The sequence below is a fragment of the Pseudoliparis swirei genome, chromosome 1 (genome assembly GCF_029220125.1).
Source record: "Pseudoliparis swirei isolate HS2019 ecotype Mariana Trench chromosome 1, NWPU_hadal_v1, whole genome shotgun sequence".
Classification (NCBI taxonomy): domain Eukaryota; kingdom Metazoa; phylum Chordata; class Actinopteri; order Perciformes; family Liparidae; genus Pseudoliparis; species Pseudoliparis swirei.
Window position 1 is genome coordinate 20,275,184 of NC_079388.1, and position 20,644 is coordinate 20,295,827.

A 20,644-nucleotide genomic window follows, 5' to 3' on the forward strand; every position below is an offset into this window, starting at 1 on the left:
ATAAACTCAGGTATTGATCATTAGTTATGAACTCAGGTATTGATCAGTAGTTATGAACTCAGGTATTGATCAGTAGTTATGAACTCAGGTATTGATCTCAGGTATTGATCATTAGTTATGAACTCAGGTATTGATCAGTAGTTATGAACTCAGGTATTGATCAGTAGTTATGAACTCAGGTATTGATCAGTAGTTATGAACTCAGGTATTGATGATTTTTTATTGATCAGTAGTTATAAACTCAGGCATTGATCATTAGTTATGAACTCAGGTATTGATCAGTAGTTATGAACTCAGGTATTGATCAGTAGTTATGAACTCAGGTATTGATCAGTAGTTATAAACTCAGGTATTGATCAGTAGTTATGAACTCAGGTATTGATCAGTAGTTATAAACTCAGGTATTGATCAGTAGTTATGAACTCAGGTATTGATCAGTAGTTATGAACTCAGGTATTGATCAGTAGTTATGAACTCAGGTATTGATCAGTAGTTATAAACTCAGGTATTGATCAGTAGTTATGAACTCAGGTATTGATCAGTAGTTATAAACTCAGGTATTGATCAGTAGTTATGAACTCAGGTAGTGATCAGTAGTTATAAACTCAGGTATTGATCGGTAGGTATGAACTCAAGTATTGATAGGTAGATATACAATTAGGTATTGATCAGTATGAACTTAGGTATTGATCAGGAGGTATGAACTCAGGTATTGATCAGTAGTCTTAAACTGAAGTATTGATCGGTAGGCATGAACTCCTGTATTGATCAGCAGTGAGCTGTATGATATGTTGTCCACCAGAGTTTAAGCCTCAATGTAAGAAACAATAACAAGTTAAACTCAACAACCTTTCCTGAAGGCCTCATCAACAACACGTGATGAGGGGAAACCCAAATGGAAAGCAGCATCAGGTGTTCAGACATCAACAGAGGGGGACATGTCTCTGGTATCAGCAGCATCGGGTGTTTGTGTTTGAGGAGCTCTCTGACTCTCCTCCTCTTCTTCTCCTCTCCGAGACAAACTGAGGCAAAGAAAAGACTTCATGGAGCGTGGTGTCGTCTGCGCTGAGGGTTCAGGTCTAACCTGTCTGTGTGTGTGTGTGCGTGTGCGTGTGCGTGTGTGTGTGTGTGTGTGTTTGTGTGTGTGTGTGTCGGCCTGTATTTTCTGTTTCGTTTACAACCTGCGCGCGGCTCTTCTACCTGGTTTTAAGTGACGCACACGCTCAGCTTAAATTCCCATTGGCTCAGACGGAGGTGAAGGCAGCGCTCCTCCTCCTCTGCTCTCTGATCTCCTCCTCCTCTGCTGCTCCTCTCCTCCCCTCAGTACAGTTCCGGTCCCAGAGCTCCGCGCACCGCGTCCCTGCTCCTCGTGATAAAGAAGAGTCCGGATGGCGCCGTGGACTCTGAGCCTCCTGGTGCTGAGCCTTCAGGGCGCGGCGGCAGGTGAGTGACCCTTTGATGTTCCCGTGAGAAGCAGAGGCATCGCGAGAGTCAAGGAGAGAGACCCCTTCCTGGGGAAAGACTCAAACACGACGTGAAAAAATTAGGACCAAAGTTATGGCGGGAGTAAATGCCGACGTGCCGGTGAAGGAGCCGCTGTCTCCTCGAGGCAGCTAGTGAGGAAGGACGCGAAGTGCGTCGTTCCTCTCCGAAAACATGACGTCACTACATGCCTCTCTGTCGGTATTCAAATTCACGCTGCGCTTCATTCAGTGCTAAGACTGTTGTTTATTAAAGTATGACTATTATATGATATATCAATACATATATATTTATTAGGGCTGTCAATAGATACAAAAAAAGTAACTAATAAATTGCATATTTTGAAATTCATTATTCGCGATTTAAAGTTTTTTCTTCTTCTTCTTTTTAAAGACAAAACTTCACACAGAGCTGTGTTTTCAAAGAGGCTCCTACCTATAAAGTGCCAGCGAAGTATTTAATATCGTGGATGATAAATTGTTTCTTCAGTGAAACATCCAGATTAGTAAAACAAGGTGCATTAGAGACCCCATTGGTCCTGTCATCTTTAACACTGAACAACAGCAGAACCAGTGGCCTTGGTAACTGACTGACATTTAAATATGTCACGTTAACTCTCTGGAGGCTGGGCTGATTTTTTCGATTTTGCATATGACACATACCCCCACGTGTTATACATCAAACATTCCAGAACAATCTCAGCTCTCTATATAATGAGGCACATTATCCTCGCGCCTTCTCTGACTGACAGGTTGCTAATGAAAAATATTTTAAATTAATTAAAATATTTTAGTGCATTAATCGCGGCCAAATTAATCGCATAGATTAACGCGTTCACGCTGACAGCCCTAATATTTATACATATCATATCTAAATATATGTATTGATATATATATATAAATTAAATATATATAATTTATTATTTAGATATATAAATACATATATATAATATATATATATTATATATGAATATATATATATATAGTATATATATATAAATATATTTATATATATATTTATATATAATATATTATACATATATATCATTTATTTATATATGCATTAAATATTATTTATATATGTATTTATTAGGGCTGTGAAACGATTACAATTTTTAATCGGGTTAATCACAGGTTTTTGTGGATTAATCATGATTAATCACATATTACCGATATTCTCGGTATATTTTGTGAGAACATAGAGATTTATGACAAAAGACGGATATATACATTTATACATTCTTCTATACAATGGTGCTGCAACTCAGCAGTTATTTAGCAGTTTTCTTCCATATGGAACATTAATACATCTTCATCCTAAACAGAATGTTTAACCCTCCTGTTACCTTTCCTTTGGGTCAATTTGACCCCATTCAATGTTTAATGTCGGTTCTTTGGGGTCAATTTGACCCCAGGCTGTTTTTCACTGTGTCAAACATATAAGAAATATCAACTTTTTATTTATTTAAAGGGCTATTTAGGTTGTCAACAAACAAACATAAAAGTACTCACACTTAAAACTTGGGAAGCAATATTAATTCTAATAATTTTCTGGAGGTTTTAATTGCTGGGGTCAAATTGACCGAGGGTAAAATATGTTAGTAAATGTAAAGGTAACAGGAGGTTAAACAGAACATGTTTCTCTTGTTTGTCAACCATTAACTCCACCATGATACAATCTAAAGGCCTCTAGTCTTCCTCTAGCAGCTGCTGAGGCAAACTGACTGTGTATTTTCTTCATGAACTTGGTCTGAGGAAATATTAAAATTTTATGAGATAGGATTTTAGAGTTTTCTTAAGCTGTAAGCCATAATCAGCAATATTTAAAAAAATAAAAGGCTTGCAATATTTCAGTTGATTTGTAATGACCAGAATGACATGACTTTTGTTTTAATTGCATTACAGAAAATAAAGAACTTTATCACAATATTCTAATTTTCTGAGACAGTCCTGTATATTATACATGCATCCATACTGGCTGAGCTCTTCATAAACAGTCTTCATGACACAGTTTGTCCTCCAGAGGGCAGCAGTTCACTTTAAACTGTGAATTGTTCCACTTTCGTTTCTCTCTAAGTCCCAAAAAATAACAACAAACGAATCTGCATCAAGTGTGTTTGTGTTGTGAGTTCATTCAGAAACTGATATATTTATAAATAATATTCATCACTGATAGATGTCACAGAGTCGTCAGAGGTACGAAAAGAATACATTTATTTATGTTTGTTGAGAGGACGTCTTGTCATTTCACGCCTTGACTACTGCAACTCCCTCCTGGCTGGTCGACCCGCTAAGGCCATCCGACCTCTGCAGCTCGACTGGTCTTCAGCCTCCCGAAGTTCACCCACACCACTCCGCTCCTCCGCTCTCTCCATGGTTACCGGTGGCTGCTCGCATCCGCTTCAAAACATTGGTTCTGGCGTACCGTGCTCTGAACGGATCGGGCCCCGTCTACATCCGGGATATGGTCACGCCGTACACCTCGGCACGTTCCCGCCTCGGCAACAGCCAATCGACTTGTGACTCCTGCACCTCGAGCTAACCACTCTACATCCAGACTGTTTGCTGTCCTGGCTCCTCAGTGGTGGAACGTGCTCCCCACTGACATCAGGACAGCAGAAAGTCTCTACATCTTCCGCCAGAGACTGAAAACACACCTTTTCCGACTATATCTGGATTAAAACACAGATTTGCACTTCAGTGGCACTTAAATAGCTCTTATTGTGGTACTTTAGTAGTTCGACTATGTTGAGGAAATGTTACTTCCTGTATTCTTGTTGTTCTTAGTTTATACTCTAGGTTGAAATGCACTTATTGTAAGTCGCTTTGGATAAAAGCGTCTGCTAAATGACATGTAATGTAATGTAATGTCTTGGAAAACAACTTTGTTCATAGATTTCTACAAGTGGGAAAACGATGGCATTATTATCATTATTATTATTATTATTATTACTCTTATTATCATTATTATTTCTTTTTTGCACTTTACTCTGCTGCTGTAATACTATTAATAATAATTATTATTATTATCTTATCTTTCTGTTGCAGTGATTCACTCTCTGAAGTACTTCTACACTGCGTCCTCTGGAGTCCCAAACTTCCCAGAGTTTGTGTCTGTTGGTCTGGTTGATGAACAGCTGATGCTTCACTATGACAGCAACACCAGGAGAGCAGAACCCAAACAGGCCTGGATGAGCAGAGTCACAGAGGAGGATCCTCAGTACTGGAAGGGACAGACTGACATCTCCAGGTTCAGCCAGCAGGTCTACAAAGCTGACATTGAAACTCTAAAGAAACGCTTCAATGAAACTGGAGGTTTGTTTATGTTTCACACATTTTGATTTTATTGTCATCCTGTTTTACACACACACACACACACACACACACACACACATGGACACACACACACACACACACACACTAACCCTGAGACGACGGCATGCTGCTGTACTCCACTGACAGTGTTTCTGTCCATCCCATAATAACCATAATATCTCTTTATCTCCACCGGCGGACAGGACCACATGTCCATGTGTCACTTAGACCACACACGGCCATCCCATAATAGTACAAAGATATTTATACACAACTACAGATGGTAAACATGTTCTCTTCTCTCTCTCTCTCTCTCTGTCTCTCTCTCTCTCTCTCTCTCTATCCCTCTCTCTCTCTCTCTCTCTCTCTCTCTCTCTCTCTCAGGTGTCCACATGGTACAGAGGATGTACGGCTGTGAATGGGATGATGAGACTGGTGAGGTCAAAGGTTATGAGCAGTATGGTTTTGATGGAGAAGACTTCCTGTCTTATGACCTGGAGACAGAGTCATGGATCGCTCCCAGACAACAGGCCGTCATCACCAAACTCAAGTGGGAACAGAACAAAGCTCTGATGGAACACAAAAAGCACTACCTCACTCAGGTGTGTCCTGATTGGCTGAAGAAGTATGTGACCTATGGGAGGAGCTCTCTGATGAGAACAGGTAGAGTCACATGACCTCGCCTCGTGGACACGACGCTCATCAACCTTCTCTTGTTCCTGACCAACAGTCACGTGTCTCCTTCCTCTGCCTCCTTCTCTCCTTCACCACATGTCCTCCCTCACTTCCTCCCCCACACTCATCCCACTCGGTCCCTCCATCATCTCTCTCTCTCTCCCTCTCTCTCGCTCTCTCTTTCTCTCTCCCTCTCTGTCTCTGTGTCTCTCACTTTCTCTCTCCAGTGTTAAGTTAAATATATTTTGCACTTTCAAACCTTTTTCATGATAATATTGAATATTATTTTACTATTTAAGATGCCACCGTCGAGTCAAGACAAATCAGCACACATTTTCTGAAAGAAGTTCAAAGTTTTGCCACAAAAAATACTGTAAAAAACTATTTAAATCACTGAAAAGTGATAAAACTTCTGTTAAGCACAATGTTCCAGACACAAAATATCCATTTTGAAAATATTTTGAATTACCTCTTCAGAAGCTTACTTGTCACTGACCCATATATATATATACACCTCTATTACCACACAGCAGATGGTGATGATGGAGAACCTCTCACCTGTCTCTCCTCCCTCTCCAGAGCTTCCCTCGGTGTCTCTCCTCCAGAAGACTCCCTCCTCTCCAGTCCGCTGCCACGCGACCGGCTTCTACCCGCGCTCAGCCGCACTGTTCTGGAGCAAAGATGGAGAGGAGCTGCACGAGGACGTGGACCACGGAGAGATCCTCCCCAACCACGACGGATCCTTCCAGATGAGCGTCGACCTGAAACTCTCAGCAGTCCCAGCTGAAGACTGGAGGAGGTACCAGTGTGTGTTTCAGCTGTCTGGTGTGGAGGAGCCCATCGTCATCCCGCTGGAAGAAGCTGGGATCAGGACCAACGCAGGTGAGACCAGGAGGGATGAAGGTGGGCACCTTGAGACCATGAAGTTCATTCAACGTGTGCTGACAGCCAGAAAGGAGTTTGAATTTGATTGTCAGAAGTTCTCATGTGTCAAAAAACTAAATGAACAACAGACAAGACAGAGGAGGCCGACCAGCGTGGACACAGTCTACAGGCCGGCTTCACCGCTTCAGGGTGTGACTGTTTGTTTTCTGCTCAACAGAGAAGCCTTCTGACATGACCACCACCATCATCATCATCAGCCTCGCCGTACTGGCTGTTCTTGCTCTCGCTGTGGGAGGAGTCATGGCTTACAAAAAGAGGAAAGGTGAGAGACCCAAACAGAGACGTTAGTATTTATATCAACAGACTCACTCAGGATGAGAGGCATCAAGCCCCCGGCTGACTGCCGTCGTGTTGGAGTTTCCCCCGGGGAACCAGAGGGTCGCCTCCCTGCGCCTACGGGTCGGGGAGTCAGGCTCTGACTGTTTGAGCTTATGCACCGAACCGCAGTTCAGAGTATCCGGCCTTCTTGGAGTCGGTGGTCCTGGAGAGGGACCGCCTGCCGACTCCAGAGTTCTCCTGGGAGACTTCAACGCTCAGGTGGGCAACGACAGAGAAACCTGGCGGGGTGGTTGGGAGGAACGGCTTCTGATCTGAACCGAGCGGTGTTCTGTTACTGGACTGCTGTGCTAGCCACGGTTTGTCCATAAGGAACACCATGTTCCACCACAAGGGGGCTCATAAGTGGACCTGGTACCAGAACAACTGAGGCCAGAGATCAATGATCAACTTTGTAAAGTATCATCTGATCTGTGGCGGTATGTCTTGGACACTCGGGTGAAGTGAGGAACAGAGCGGTCAACTGATCACCACCTGGTGGTGAGTTGGATCAGATGGAGGGAGAGCCGGCTAGGAAAACCTGGTAAGCCCAAACATGTCGTGCGGGGGAAGTGGGAATGTCTTGCGGAGGATCCTGTCCAGGAGCTCTTCAATTCCAAGCTCCGGAAGAACTTCTCAGACACCACAAGGGAGGTTGGACATGGAACCCGAATGGAACATGTTCAAAGCCTCTCTTGTGGACACGGCCTCTAGGAGTTGTGGTCAGAAGGTCATCGGTGCCCGAGAACCTGGTGGTGGACACCAGGGGCGATGGAAGCAGTCAAGCTGGAGAAGGAGGCCTTCAGGGCCTGGTTGGCTCAGGGTTCAACGTGAAGAATAATGAACACACTGAGCCGCTTTTTAAGAGATTGGGCATTCTGAGATTTACAGATCTACATTTGTGTCAGACAGGAATTTTTATATACAAATTTATGAATAATAATCTGCCACATAATCTGTTACGTATGTTCACTAGGAACACACATGTCTACGACCATAACACGCGGCTGCGTGGTGGCATACATATTAATAAACATACAGTCGACATTGTATTTAAAAGCTTCATCTGTAGAGGTCCAAAGCTCTGGAGACAAATTCCGGACGAGGTCAAATCGGCATCCAGCATCAAGGCATTTGCTTCTCGACTTAAACGCCATCTCACTTCATTTTGAAAGTTTTTAATATTGATTTACAGCCTGGCGGCACAGTACAATAGAGGACAAATATTTAAAATAAAATGTATATCCATAATTTGATGTTCGTGATATTATTTTTCTTTATTTTTTCTAAGTTATCATTATTTCACATTTGTCTTCTATTATTATTTTTACTATGACTTTTTATTTTTCCTGTTCTGTTTTTTTTGTTGCTTGTACGACATTTTATGTTTTCATCCATGTGTGTGTACTGTCTGTGTGCCTGTGGTAGTTGAGAGGGGGGGGGGGGGGTGAAAGGGTTAGGGGAGGGGCTAAAGGGTTAGGGGAGGGGCCGTCCAACTCCTCATCTCAGAGGAGCCTACAGACCTCGGTCTTTGGACGGTCCTCCATTCGTACATTTTTTTTTCTGTTAATGTCTGCCAGTATGTACATGTTATGTATGTACCTATGGAAAATAAATTACTTACTTACTTACTGAAGCAGCTGACAGGTACTGGCAGGTCAGAAGAGTTCGGGAAGGCCATGGATACGGACTTTCAGTTGGCTTCAACGAGGTTCTGGCAAACTCTCCGACGGCTCTTGTAGGGAAAGTAGCGCCTACCCCAAGTTACCCTCAGCGGGGTGGTGGTCCCATTTTCTAAATGAGTCTACTCAGTCTCCCGGGGATAGCTCTAGATCTGAGGCCTTGGTGCTTTGCCGGACATCGGTGGATTGCTCCCCCCAGGTGGGGACGGAATGCCTACCGCAGGTATATCGTGGTCTTGTTCGCAGGTCAGACCAGTCTGTCTACATTCCGACCCTCACCAGGAACTCTGGGTCATGACCCAAAGAACGAGGTCTTGGATACAAGAGGCCTAGAGGAGTTTCCTCCTCAGCCTTAGACATAGGGTAAGGAGTTCCTTCCTCAGGAGGGAACTTGGAGATGAGGTGCTACTCCTTTGTGTCACAAGGAGTCAGCTGAGGTGGTTTGGGTATTTAATCAGGATGCCTCTTGGGCGCCTCCCATTGGATATTTTTAAGGCACAACCCTAATAGGAGGAGACCCCGAAGAAGACCAGAGGAGGGATTATATCTGGAGCGGGTCTGCTGCCCCCGCGACCCGATCCCTGCTAGGCGGAGGACAATGAATGGATAGATGGAATATTTTATAAACATGTCGGTTTTGTCCTGTTTATTCTTTCCAAAAGTGACAGATGAGAAATAAAAAACTCTTTTAATCTCCAAGAGGAGTCAAAGTGAGCGTTTTGCTTTCGGCTCACAGAGTGACCGGCTTCCTGTGAGGAAGGCTGGAAGCCACGGGGGCAGGACTCAAAGGCCGACTCGAGACGAGGTAGTCGGGTTCAGAATAGAAGTCTTTACTTTGGGCTGGGTTCGGCACAATAATCAGAGAGGCAGGCAGAGGCATCCGGATCCACAGGCAGAGAGTCTCGGGTGGACAGAAACAGGTCACAGCACAGGAAGGCACACGGGGGTAAAACTGGCACTGAACAAGGAGTAGACACGGACTAAATACACAGGGGAACAATGAGGGCGGGGCTTAGAATCACACAGGAGGGCGACACACAGGGAGGGAGGAGTCTGAAACGAGAGACCAGGCGAGGGACAGAAAACACAACAGAAACAGAGAGACAACAAAAACTACCCAGAAGGTCTGGAGGCTACACGCCCCTGTTGGAGCTGCTTTTGCATCCCACAGGGAGGATGGCGTGATGATGTCAGAGAGAAGTGAAGGAAGAGAAGTCATCAGAGGGAAAGACGAGAAGAGGGGATCCCATCCACTGACATGTCCTCTTTGCTTTTCTTATTTCAGCCAAATGCCCTCCGACTTCTGACAACAGCTCCGAGCTCTCTGAGAAGCTGAACCCTGAGACTCAGGGATGACCTCGGCGACCTGCACACGGCGAGTTGCTTCTGGGATGGTTTCTGTGGTTTGAGGAGCTTCTGTGATGGTTTCTGTGGTTTGAGTTGCTTCTGTGATGGTTTCTGTGGTTTGAGGAGCTTCTGTGATGGTTTCTGTGGTTTGAGTTGCTTCTGGGATGGTTTCTGTGGTTTGAGTTGCTTCTGGGATGGTTTCTGTGGTTTGAGTTGCTTCTGTGATGGTTTCTGTGGTTTGAGTTGCTTCTGTGATGGTTTCTGTGGTTTGAGTTGCTTCTGGGATGGTTTCTGTGGTTTGAGGAGCTTCTGGGATGGTTTCTGTGGTTTGAGTTGCTTCTGGGATGGTTTCTGTGGTTTGAGGAGCTTCTGTGATGGTTTCTGTGGTTTGAGGAGCTTCTGGGATGGTTTCTGTGGTTTGAGGAGCTTCTGGGATGGTTTCTGTGGTTTGAGGAGCTTCTGCGATGGTTTCTGTGGTTTGAGGAGCTTCTGTGATGGTTTCTGTGGTTTGAGAGCTCTGGGATGGTTTCCGTGGTTTGAGCCGCTCCTGATGGTTTCTGTGGTCTGAGGAGCCTGTGATGGTTCTGTGGTCTGATGAGCCTGTGATGGTTTCTGTGGTTTGAGGAGCTTCTGCGATGGTTTCTTTGGTTTGAGGAGCTTCTGTGATGGTTTCTGTGGTTTGAGGAGCTTCTGGGATGGTTTCTGTGGTTTGAGTTGCTTCTGCGATGGTTTCTGTGGTTTGAGGAGCTTCTGTGATGGTTTCTGTGGTTTGAGGAGCTTCTGTGATGGTTTCTGTGGTTTGAGGAGCTTCTGCGATGGTTTTGACTCTATTTTGGATATTTGAGGTCTAAATGATGCTGTAAATATGTGGTTTTGTTTTTTATTTACACATTTATGATGAATAATTTAGTTTTATATTGTATGTATTTCATCTTGTCAGGTTCATGGATCAATATTGCTCCGGATCAAGAAGTGATGTCACCACATTCTCCTCCATGAACTGTGAATTCTTCGATTATTCATCATTCGCATCGTAGATCGATTGAATCGGGAGTTGGGAATCTAGTTTATTTTGATTATTGATTGATACAATGAAAACACGTTTCAGAAACTACGAGCGAAATCAACGGTGACGTTAAATTATTGGGATCGTTTAGTTTGAATTAAGAACAATGTAATTTCCTCTGATGAAATGTTTGTTTAAACACAACGACGATGATTCTTGTTGGAGATCTTCAGAACACTGGAAGCATCTCTCCACACATAAGTGAGTTCATCTCAAACAAATCCACCATCGATGCACTTTAATACTTCTGCTGTTGGGGTTTCTGCTAAAATCAACATTGGTAACACACACACACATACACACACACACACACACACACAAACACACACATACACACAGTTTGCTTGTAAATTTCCTTTCTCTAGCACCAGGACAAAGTAAATAATAATTTATGTTTCAGTGTTCACTTGTCACTGTATTAATCAATCAGTTTTTTTGTTACGTAACATCTTTATAAATCTTCTTGAATATTTATGTCCTGCTAGCGTTTTGGGACAGAGGAGCGTTTCCTCTCTCGGTGTAAAAGGAGCTTCTTTCCTTTTGTACTTTAGTTTTGCTTTTCAATAAATGACCCAATACTCCAAATGTCCGTGTGTCTTTCTGTTACATGAAGAGTGTTGCTGTGTTTTTGTTTGTTGTTTTGTTTTTTTTTGTTGGGTTGTTGTGTTTGTGTGGTTTATGTTTGTGCCTTATTTTTTTTGTTTCAAGACAAATGAAGGTTCTTTTACCATTTTAAAATAAAACCAACCGCGAAACAAATTTTGGAAAAAAGGGGGGATTCCCCCTTCACGTTTTCCTTCTTTAGACAGTTTCCCCTTGGAAGTTGCCACCGGTTTGCCTCCGGTAAAAAAACCAAAAACCCGGTTAAAATCAACCCCTTTCTGAAGGGCCCCTTTAACCCGGATGAGGAAAACCCAAATTTGGAAAGCAAGGGATCCAGGTGGGGAAGCTTCCCGGAAAAATCAAAAACCGGTGTTGGGTTTGGGGGGTTGGGGTGGGTGGGGGTGTTTGGGGTGTGGGGGGGGTGGTCGGCCTTATTTTCTGTTTCGGGTTTCAAATTCAAACCCGCCCCTTCTTCCCAAAATTTTTTTTTTAAAAATTTACCAAAAAATCAAACTTAAATTTATTGGGGGTTTTAAAAAACAGGGGACCAAAGCGTTCCTATTTTGCTTTGTTTTTCCCCCTTCCCCCTTTCCCTTTAACAGCCCCGGTTTCCCGGGGGCTCCCCAAACCGCGGGTTTTTTCGTGGGTAAAAAGTTTTTTCCGGAAACCCGTTGGAAAAAATCTTGAGCCCCTTTGGGGCCCGACCTTTCAGGCGCCGGGGCCGGTAATGACCCTTTAAAAATTTCCCGTTAAACCCGGGGGCTGGGGGAGATTTTAAGGAAAACCCCCCTGGGAAAAATCAAACACCAGGAAAAAACTTAGGCCCAAATTAAAGAAGGAATTAAAACCCGGGTTCCGGTGAAGGGCTTTTTTTTAAACTATTTTTTGGAAACGCGAAAATGCTGTTCCTTCCGCTGACGCCTAATTTTATTGTCGGAAAAACAAATTTAGTTTTCAATTTTAGGGTTTTTAAATGTTTTTTTAAAGATTTAAAATTAAATGATTTCCCAAAACCTTTTTTGGGCGCAAAGTACCAAAATGACTTCAAAAAATTCAATTAATTTTTTGAATTTTTATTAAAATTCCTTGATTTAAATTTTTCCTTCTTCCTTTTTAAAGGGGCCCAAACTTCCACCCCAGGGGCGGGTTTTCGGAGGTCCTACCTTTTAAAAGTTGGGCCCCCCCCGAAGTTTTTATAGGGGGGTTTTGTTTTTTATTAAACAAAAACCGGTTTTTTGTAAAACAAGGTGCATTGGCCCCTTGGTTCCTTTCATCTTTCACGCCAAAAGAGCCCGTGGCCTTGGAAAGAGCAAAAAAGTCACGTTAACTTCCCCTGGGGCGGGTGATTTCGTTTTACTTGGCCCCATACCCCAGTTTATAAAAAACCCCCCAGCAATTTCCCCAGCCTCTAAAATGAGGCCTTTAAATTGGTTCTTGGGTTAAGGTTGAAAAACGGAAAAATTTTCCGGGTTCCCCCTCCGGAAACCTTTTACATTTTAAAACTTTTTAAATCGGGCCCAAATTTGGACCCCAGCTTTAAAATTCGGAAAATTTTTGAATTAAAAATTGGGCCCCCCAATTTTTAAAGACTTTTGTTTTTTTAAAAAACCCCAAAAACCCCCTTTTTAAAAAAATTAAAAAGTTGATTTTCTTATTGGGTTTAACACATAAAAACCCTGGGGCCCAAATTGCCCCAAAGGGAAACCGACAAAAAACCCTTGAAGGGGAAAAATTGCCGGGGGTTTGGGGGGAAAAACTTTGAGGGTGGGTTTTAATGGCCCATTAGGGAAGAAAACCAAAAATCATTTTCCCCAGCACCTTGTTAAAAGGAAGATAAAGGTTTAGTTTTTGTCATTTTAAAGGGTTTACAAAAAAGAAAAAAAGGGTTTGTTTAACCCCCGATTTAATTTTACAAAAACCCCTGGGAATTTCCCCCGAATTAAAATTTGGGTTTAAGAATTTATTTTAAGTTTTTTGGGGGGCTTTTGTTTTTTGTTGACTACCAAATCCCTTTTTAAAAAAAGGATATTTCTTTTTTTTTACCGGGAAAAACAGCCGGTGTCTTACCCCCAAAGCCCCCACATTCCTTGTTAAAAATTTACCGGGAACGGGATTTAAAACTTTTGGTTTGGGGTGTTTAAGCCAATGGGCCCTCTAAATCCGGATTGGGCACACCGTAAGAAGGTTTTTGTTTCCGTTTTTGGCAAAAATCTCTTTTTCTCCTTCCCCCGAGAAATTTAATAGTGTTTCTGTTTCCCCCAAAAATGGGGGAAACCCAAAAAAGTTTTCCCCCAAAAAATTTTTTAGGGAAGGGGAAAGTTTTTCATTTCCCCCTTTGAACAAAAAACCCCCCTTTTCCCGAACCATATCGGGATTAAAACACCTTTTGCACTTCAGTGGCAAAAAGCCCCTTTTTGGGGTTTCCCTTTTAGCACATGTTAAAACTTTGGTTTTTGGGCCCCTTGTTTGAACTCGGGGTTAAATCCATTTTTGGTAAGTAAACTTTGGAAAAACGTTTTGAAAAATCCTGAATGAAGAAAACCCTTAAAACCAACTTTTGTTCCCTTTTTCCTAAAAGGGGGAAAAAACCGTCCCATTAATCAAAAAATTTTACTCTTTTAATTAAAAACCCTTTTTCCACTTTATCGGGTTAAAAACCCAAATTTAATTATTATTAAAATTATCTTATTTTCTTTAGTATTCACTTTTGAAAATTTTACTTCCTGTTTTTTGGCCCCCTTGGGTTTGTATTTTCTGGTTGAAAAGCCTTATTGAAGCCCCGGGAAAAAACGGCCTAAATGAAAAGGTAAGGAATTAAGTTTTGGAAAACAATTTTGGTTCTGGGTTTCACCAAGGGGAAAAGGGGCATTAAATTTTAAAAAAACCTTAATAAATTTTTTTGGATTTTTGTTTAAATATTTAAAATTTTATTTTATTTCACCCTTTTTTCAAAACCACCCTAAGGACCACCCCCACCCAAATTTCCCGGGGGCGTTGGGTCGGGTTATAAACAGTGTTTCCCTTCCAAAACCCAAAAAACCCAAAAACCTTTTTATCCCCAAAAGGGAAAGGACCCAGTCCTGGAAGAACAACGGCCATTCCCAAATTTAAAGTAAAAAGAAATTTAAAAAACCCTTCAAGGGAAACAGGTTTTTTTTTTCCCCTTTTTTTTTTTCTCCTTTTTCCCCCCACCCCCCTTCCTGGCCCACCCCCCAAAAATAATTTTAACCCCTTTCCCCAAACCTTTTTGTAATTTTAAAAAATTTTTTAACTTTTAAAATTCCCCCGGGCGGCAAAAAAAAACAGCCCATTTTATTAAAAAACCAAAGGCCCCCCAAAAATAGTAAAAATATTTAAACACAAAAGGGGTAAACTTTCTTTCCTTTCCCCTTCCTTTTAAAATTTTTTCCTTTTCAAACCTTCTTTCCTGCCCTGTTTTAAAATTTTTTTCATTTTTTAAATATATTTTAAATTTAAACCCTTTTTAGAAAATTGAATATTTTTTCTTTTTTTGAATCCCAATTAAAAAAAAAATGAAACCTTTTTTGGAATTCAAATTCCAACAAAAAATATTAAAAACCTTTTAAAACCCTTTAAAATTTAAATTTTTTTAAGAAAATTTCCAGAAAAAAAACCTTTTAAAATATTTTAATTTTTAGAAGTTTTTGTATCCCCATATTAAAAACACAATGGTGATATTAGAACCTCTCACCTGTCTCTCCCTCCTCTCCAGAGCTTCCTCGGTGTCTCTCCTCCAGAAGACTCCCTCCTCTCCAGTCCGCTGCCACGCGCCGGCTACCCGCTCAGCCGCACTGTTCTGGAGCAAAGATGGAGAGGAGCTGCGAGGCGTGGACCACGGAGAGATCCTCCCCAACCACGACGGATCCTTCCAGATGAGCGTCGACCTGAAACTCTCAGCAGTCCCAGCTGAAGACTGGAGGAGGTACCAGTGTGTGTTTCAGCTGTCTGGTGTGGAGGAGCCCATCGTCATCCCGCTGGAAGAAGCTGGGATCAGGACCAACGCAGGTGAGACCAGGAGGGATGAAGGTGGGCACCTTGAGACCATGAAGTTCATTCAACGTGTGCTGACAGCCAGAAAGGAGTTTCAATTTGATTGTCAGAAGTTCTCATTGTGTCAAAAAACTAAATGAACAACAGACAAGACAGAGGAGGCCGACCAGCGTGGACACAGTCTACAGGCCGGCTTCACCGCTTCAGGGTGTGACTGTTTGTTTTCTGCTCAACAGAGAAGCCTTCTGGCATGACCACCATCATCATCATCAGCCTCCCCATCATCATCATCACCATCACCCTACTGGCTGTCTCTGCTCTCGCTTTGGGCAGAGTCATGGATTACAAAAAGAGGAAAGGTGAGATACCCAAACAGAGACTTTAGTATTTGATTAGCATTTCTGGATATTAGGCTTTGAGTTGATGCTATTTAGTCCGTGTCTCTTCCTTGTTCAGTGGCAGTTTGTCTCCTTACGTCCGTGAGCTCACCAGTGATTTACCCCCGTGTGCCTCCCTGTGCTTGGACCTGTTTCTGTCCACCCGAGACTCTCGATCCGGATACCTCTGCCTGCCTCTCTGATTACCCGTGTACCGAACCCAGCCCGAAGTTAAGACTTTGTTTGCTCGTTCTTGAGTCTGCCTTTGAGTCCTGCCATTGAGTCCTGCCCCCCCGTGGCTCCCAGCCTTCCTAACAAATTCCCCAGCACTCTCATGTGCTCAATACACCGGTTTCTCTTCCTCTCGGCTGCTTACTTCCAGAATTCCCAGAACAATCCAGTGTATTAAAATACCCAAGACCGAACCAATAAAACTGGGCCCATCTGCCCACCTACTGTCTGGGCACTGGAGTCCAACTCCTTTCAGCTGCTTTGCTTACGGAATTTTGAGAAAGATGCGGTGCATCAGATACACAAGATCAAACCTACGGAACGACAAGCAATACATACTAATGTGCGAGCCAGCTAGTTACGGCCCTTCAAGGTGTCTGTTTACAAAACGCTCTCTCACCGAGCGGGATTCCTTTTTCCCAAATGCAGAATTGGAGCGGATATCTCTAACTCCATCTGAGGAATCAACTATTATCTCTGCGCGACTGTCGTCCATCGAAGTGCTGATCGCACCCTTCATCCCATCCTCGTCGCCAATTGCATTGGAAAATTACCTTTTCAATCTCCCTGGGAGAAAACCAGTGGGATGTCGAAACACTTAAATGTCTTTAAGTATTTATTCAACACAAACTTGGAATAATTTAATTGAATGTCCAGAGCTCCGCCCCACGGCTGGTTAGGAGATCGCCCCTCCTGCTCCTTCCTCTTCCCACGACGGCCATGTGAACAGGTTCTGTCTGCTTTCCCAGACGGTGTTGTTGGGCATTCCTAAGAGGTGATAGAGAGAGAGAGAAAGACTACAAAACAACCTGCCTTCTCCTCAGAGACTTCAACTCTCATGTGGTCAATGACGGAGAAACCTGCCGGGGGGTGATTGGGAGGAACGGCTTTCCTGCTCTGAACCCGAGCGGTGTTTCGTTATTGGACTTCTGGGATAGCCACGGTTTGTCCGTAACAAACACCATGCTCTAACGTCTGGTGGCTCATAAGTGTACCTGGTAGCAAAACACCTTAAGCCGGTATGCCTTGGACACTCGGTGAAGAGAGAAGGGAAGAATCTGGTATGCCCAAAGATGTAGTGAGGGCGAAGTGAGATCGTCTTGCGGAGGATCCTGTCCGGGAATCAACTCCAAGCTCCGGAAGAACTTTTCACACATCCCGAGGGAGGTTGGGGACATGACCCGGACAAGGGACATCTTCGGACGTGGAAAAGAGCACTTTGAGGAACTCATAAACCCGGCCAACATCTCCCTTGATGTGAAGGCATTGTCGTTTCTTCTCGTCGACCGGAGAATGTTGAAGAAATTGATGATGGAGAAGGAACTCCGAGAGAGACAGCACTTTGTAAGAATATAGAGTTTATTCTAAAGGGTACAGGTCAAAAGACAGGCGCCTAGGTAGCCTGGAGACTTTGAGAAACTCTCCTGATATGGCATTCTGCTACAAGTTATATGCAAGACAAAGAAAGAGGCGTTCTTGTTCCAATCTATAGGCAGGCCCTGATTTTGGGGGGGCTTCTCGCCCCCACCCCATAGGGTCCTATTCTACACAAAGGCCTCCCACCACAGAAACCTTGAGATCCTCTGAGCTCAGAACTACCTATGGCCTACAGATTTGAGATACCTGACATCCTGCAGTAATGGAAATTACACAACAGCATCAGCTGAAGATTTGGGGGAGTTCATACCGCTGAAGTAGTCAATGAGATGCTGAAGGTGATTGATATTGTCTTGGCTGACTACTCTTCAATGTCGCATGGCGGTCTGGAACAATGCCCATGAACTGGCAGGCCGGGGTGGTGGTTCCCATTTTCAAAATGGGCGACGGTGGAGTGTGCTCGAAATATCGGGGTGTGACACTAATCAGTCTCCCAGGGATAGCCCCAAATCTGAGGCCATGGTGCTTTGCCGGAAAACGGTGGATTGCTCCCCCCAGGTGGGGATGCAATGTCTACCGCAAGTATCTTGTGGTCTTGTTCACGAGTCGGACCAGTCTGTCTGCGTCCCGACCCTCACCTCTGGCCTCAAACTATGGGTCATGACCCAAAGAACGAGATCTTGGATACAAGCTGCCTCAAGGAGTTTCCTCCATAGGGACCGGGCTCAGCCTTAGAGGGAGGGTAAGGAGGGACCTTGGAGTTGAGACGCTACTCCTTTTGCGTCGGGTATCTAACCAGGACGCCTCATAAAAGAAAAAAACCTTTTCATTTCCAAGGAGTCACAGTGAGCGGTGTGCTTTGGGCTCAGAGTTACAGGCTTCCACTCTTGGAGCTGCTTTTGCATCCCACAGGGAGGATGGCGTGATGATGTCAGAGAAGTGAAGGAAGAGAAGAGTCATCAGAGGGGAAGACGAGAAGAGGGGATCCCATCCACTGACATGTCCTCTTTGCTTTCCTTATTTCAGCCGAATGCCCTCCGACTTCTGACAACAGCTCCGAGCTCTCTGAGAAGCTGAACCCTGAGACTCAGGGATGACCTCGGCGACCTGCACACGGCGAGTTGCTTCTGTGGTTTGAGGAGCTTCTGTGATGGTTTCTGTGGTTTGAGGAGCTTCTGTGATGGTTTCTGTGGTTTGAGGAGCTTCTGTGATGGTTTCTGTGGTTTGAGGAGCTTCTGTGATGGTTTTGACTATTTTGGATATTTGAAGTCTAAATGATGCTGTAAATATGTGGTTTTGTTTTTTATTTACACATTTATGATGAATTATTTAGTTTTATATTGTATGTATTTCTTTTTGTCAGGTTCATGGATCAATATTGTTCCGGATCAAGAAGTGATGTCACCACATTCTCCTCCATGAACTGTGAATTCTTCATATATATATATATGTGTATATATATACATACATATGCATATATATACGTATATATATGCATATATGTGTGTGTATATATATACATATATGTATATATATATATATGTGTGTGTGTGTGTATATACTAGAGATGCACCGATCAGGTTTTTGGTGCCGATCACTGAAATCAGTATCTGCCGATCCGATAATACCGATCACGGTGTCGATTGAAGCATTCTATTTATTGTGTAGCATTATTGCCTAGGACTATGAGGAAATACATATGTGACACGCGTCTTGCCGTCACTGGTAGGTTCCCCTTTAAGCACCACGGAATGATCAGCCAGAGCGATAGTTTGTAATATACTTTATTGTATACGACCGCAGACAGTGTCTCTGCTCCAGCACTCCAGCCCGTCCAGCTCCTTTTGAAGACAAAGCCTCGCAGATACACAAACACAGATTGTCATCAGCTGGTCTGATTGTCATCAGACCAGCTGATGACAATCAGACACCATTCCCTGAACCACACCCCCGCTCCACCCACTCTGCAGCCGAGCTTACACACACCCCACTGCCACAACATATATAAAGCAACTCAAACATTAAAGAAATTACCGATTTCTTTAAACATTTAGGAATTTTACTTTGAAAAATGTCCTAATTGATACATTAAAATTGTTTGATTGCTATTGTATGTGGTTTCAGATATGTATGGAACACATCTGCATTATTCATTTCCTGGAACTCTTGGGGAAATCTATTTACAGGACTTTTCTTAACATACAAAAGTCTGACTTATTTTTATAAACTCTTCCTTGGTACAGTAAACATGTTTTAATGTTAGCATAATTTAAGCTAAATCTCAGAAACGATCTCTAAAGATACAAAATCAGTTCATTGTTTACTTTTATATGTTAGTGTATGATTTATCGACATCTTATTTTGAAAAACGGATGTTGTTTCACGTGGTTCTTTCCGCTAACTTTGCAAAACCGGATGTTGTCACTTAAATCCTTCCGCTAACGTGATCAAACCCTCTTAGCTCCTGATGGAATGTGTTTAGCGTGAGCATCTCTAGGGGCTCAGAGCCTCAGACATGTGAGAGTCGGCTGAGTCGACCCAGAGATTCAACTCGGGACGGGACGCCGCCGTGGTGAGGATCCCTCTGACCTCTGACCTCTGACCTCTCACTCTGCGGCCCTCGCCGGGCGCTCCGTCTCCGTTGCGCTGCGATTGAAACGTCTCTGATAGTTTTTCTCACAGATGTTACGTCATCTGATCGGCCGTTTTGAGAACGCCGATCAAAACCGATAATGTGAATATCGGCCGATATGGATCGGCGCCGATCAGATCGGTGCATCCCTAATATATACACATATGTATATATATACGTATATATGCATATGTATGTATGTATATATATATACATACACATATACATATATATATACTTTCTTTTGTCACCACATCCACGTTGTATGATAATCTATAGGTCCTCCATTCTGACACTTCCTTGAGTCTTCCTTGAGTCTGTTCCTAGAGTCTGTTCCTAGAGTCTGTTCCTAGAGTCTGTTCCTAGAGTCTGTTCCTTGAGTCTGTTCCTAGAGTCTGTTCCTTGAGTCTGTTCCTAGAGTCTGTTCCTTGAGTCTGTTCCTAGAGTCTGTTCCTAGAGTCTGTTCCAAGAGTCTGTTCCTAGAGTCTGTTCCATGAGTCTGTTCCTAGAGTCTGTTCCCAGAGTCTGTTCCCTGAGTCTGTTCCTGGAGTCTGTTCCCAGAGTCTGTTCCTTGAGTCTGTTCCTTG

At 43.3% G+C, this 20,644-nt stretch overlaps 2 protein-coding genes across 2 annotated transcripts; both read left to right on the forward strand.

Annotated features, from left to right (window-relative positions):
• Positions 1 to 1,325: 1,325 nt before the first annotated feature.
• LOC130202684 (H-2 class I histocompatibility antigen, Q9 alpha chain-like) lies at positions 1,326 to 11,411 on the forward strand. The gene is made up of 7 exons (XM_056428434.1): positions 1,326 to 1,443; positions 4,530 to 4,796; positions 5,181 to 5,459; positions 6,051 to 6,353; positions 6,574 to 6,678; positions 9,699 to 9,788; positions 10,701 to 11,411. The coding sequence occupies exons 1-6, from the start codon at positions 1,389 to 1,391 to the stop codon at positions 9,767 to 9,769; spliced, it is 1,080 nt and encodes a 359-aa protein (XP_056284409.1). The 5' UTR covers positions 1,326 to 1,388; the 3' UTR covers positions 9,770 to 9,788; positions 10,701 to 11,411.
• Positions 11,412 to 14,227: 2,816 nt separating this feature from the next.
• Positions 14,228 to 19,533, forward strand: LOC130198365 (major histocompatibility complex class I-related gene protein-like). The gene is made up of 4 exons (XM_056421519.1): positions 14,228 to 14,235; positions 15,163 to 15,455; positions 15,677 to 15,799; positions 18,452 to 19,533. The coding sequence occupies exons 1-4, from the start codon at positions 14,228 to 14,230 to the stop codon at positions 18,520 to 18,522; spliced, it is 495 nt and encodes a 164-aa protein (XP_056277494.1). The 3' UTR covers positions 18,523 to 19,533.
• Positions 19,534 to 20,644: the final 1,111 nt, after the last annotated feature.

Excerpts from the sequence above, each read along its gene's own strand:
- LOC130202684 (XM_056428434.1), top strand. The coding sequence starts at position 1,389 with ATGGCGCCGTGGACTCTGAGCCTCCTGGTGCTGAGCCTTCAGGGCGCG. Across the intron at positions 1,444-4,529 it reads CCTTCAGGGCGCGGCGGCAG|TGATTCACTCTCTGAAGTAC; the intron begins GTGAGTGACCCT and ends TTTCTGTTGCAG. Across the intron at positions 6,679-9,698 it reads GGCTTACAAAAAGAGGAAAG|CCAAATGCCCTCCGACTTCT; the intron begins GTGAGAGACCCA and ends TTCTTATTTCAG.
- LOC130198365 (XM_056421519.1), top strand. Across the intron at positions 15,456-15,676 it reads TGGGATCAGGACCAACGCAG|AGAAGCCTTCTGGCATGACC; the intron begins GTGAGACCAGGA and ends TCTGCTCAACAG. Across the intron at positions 15,800-18,451 it reads GGATTACAAAAAGAGGAAAG|CCGAATGCCCTCCGACTTCT; the intron begins GTGAGATACCCA and ends TCCTTATTTCAG.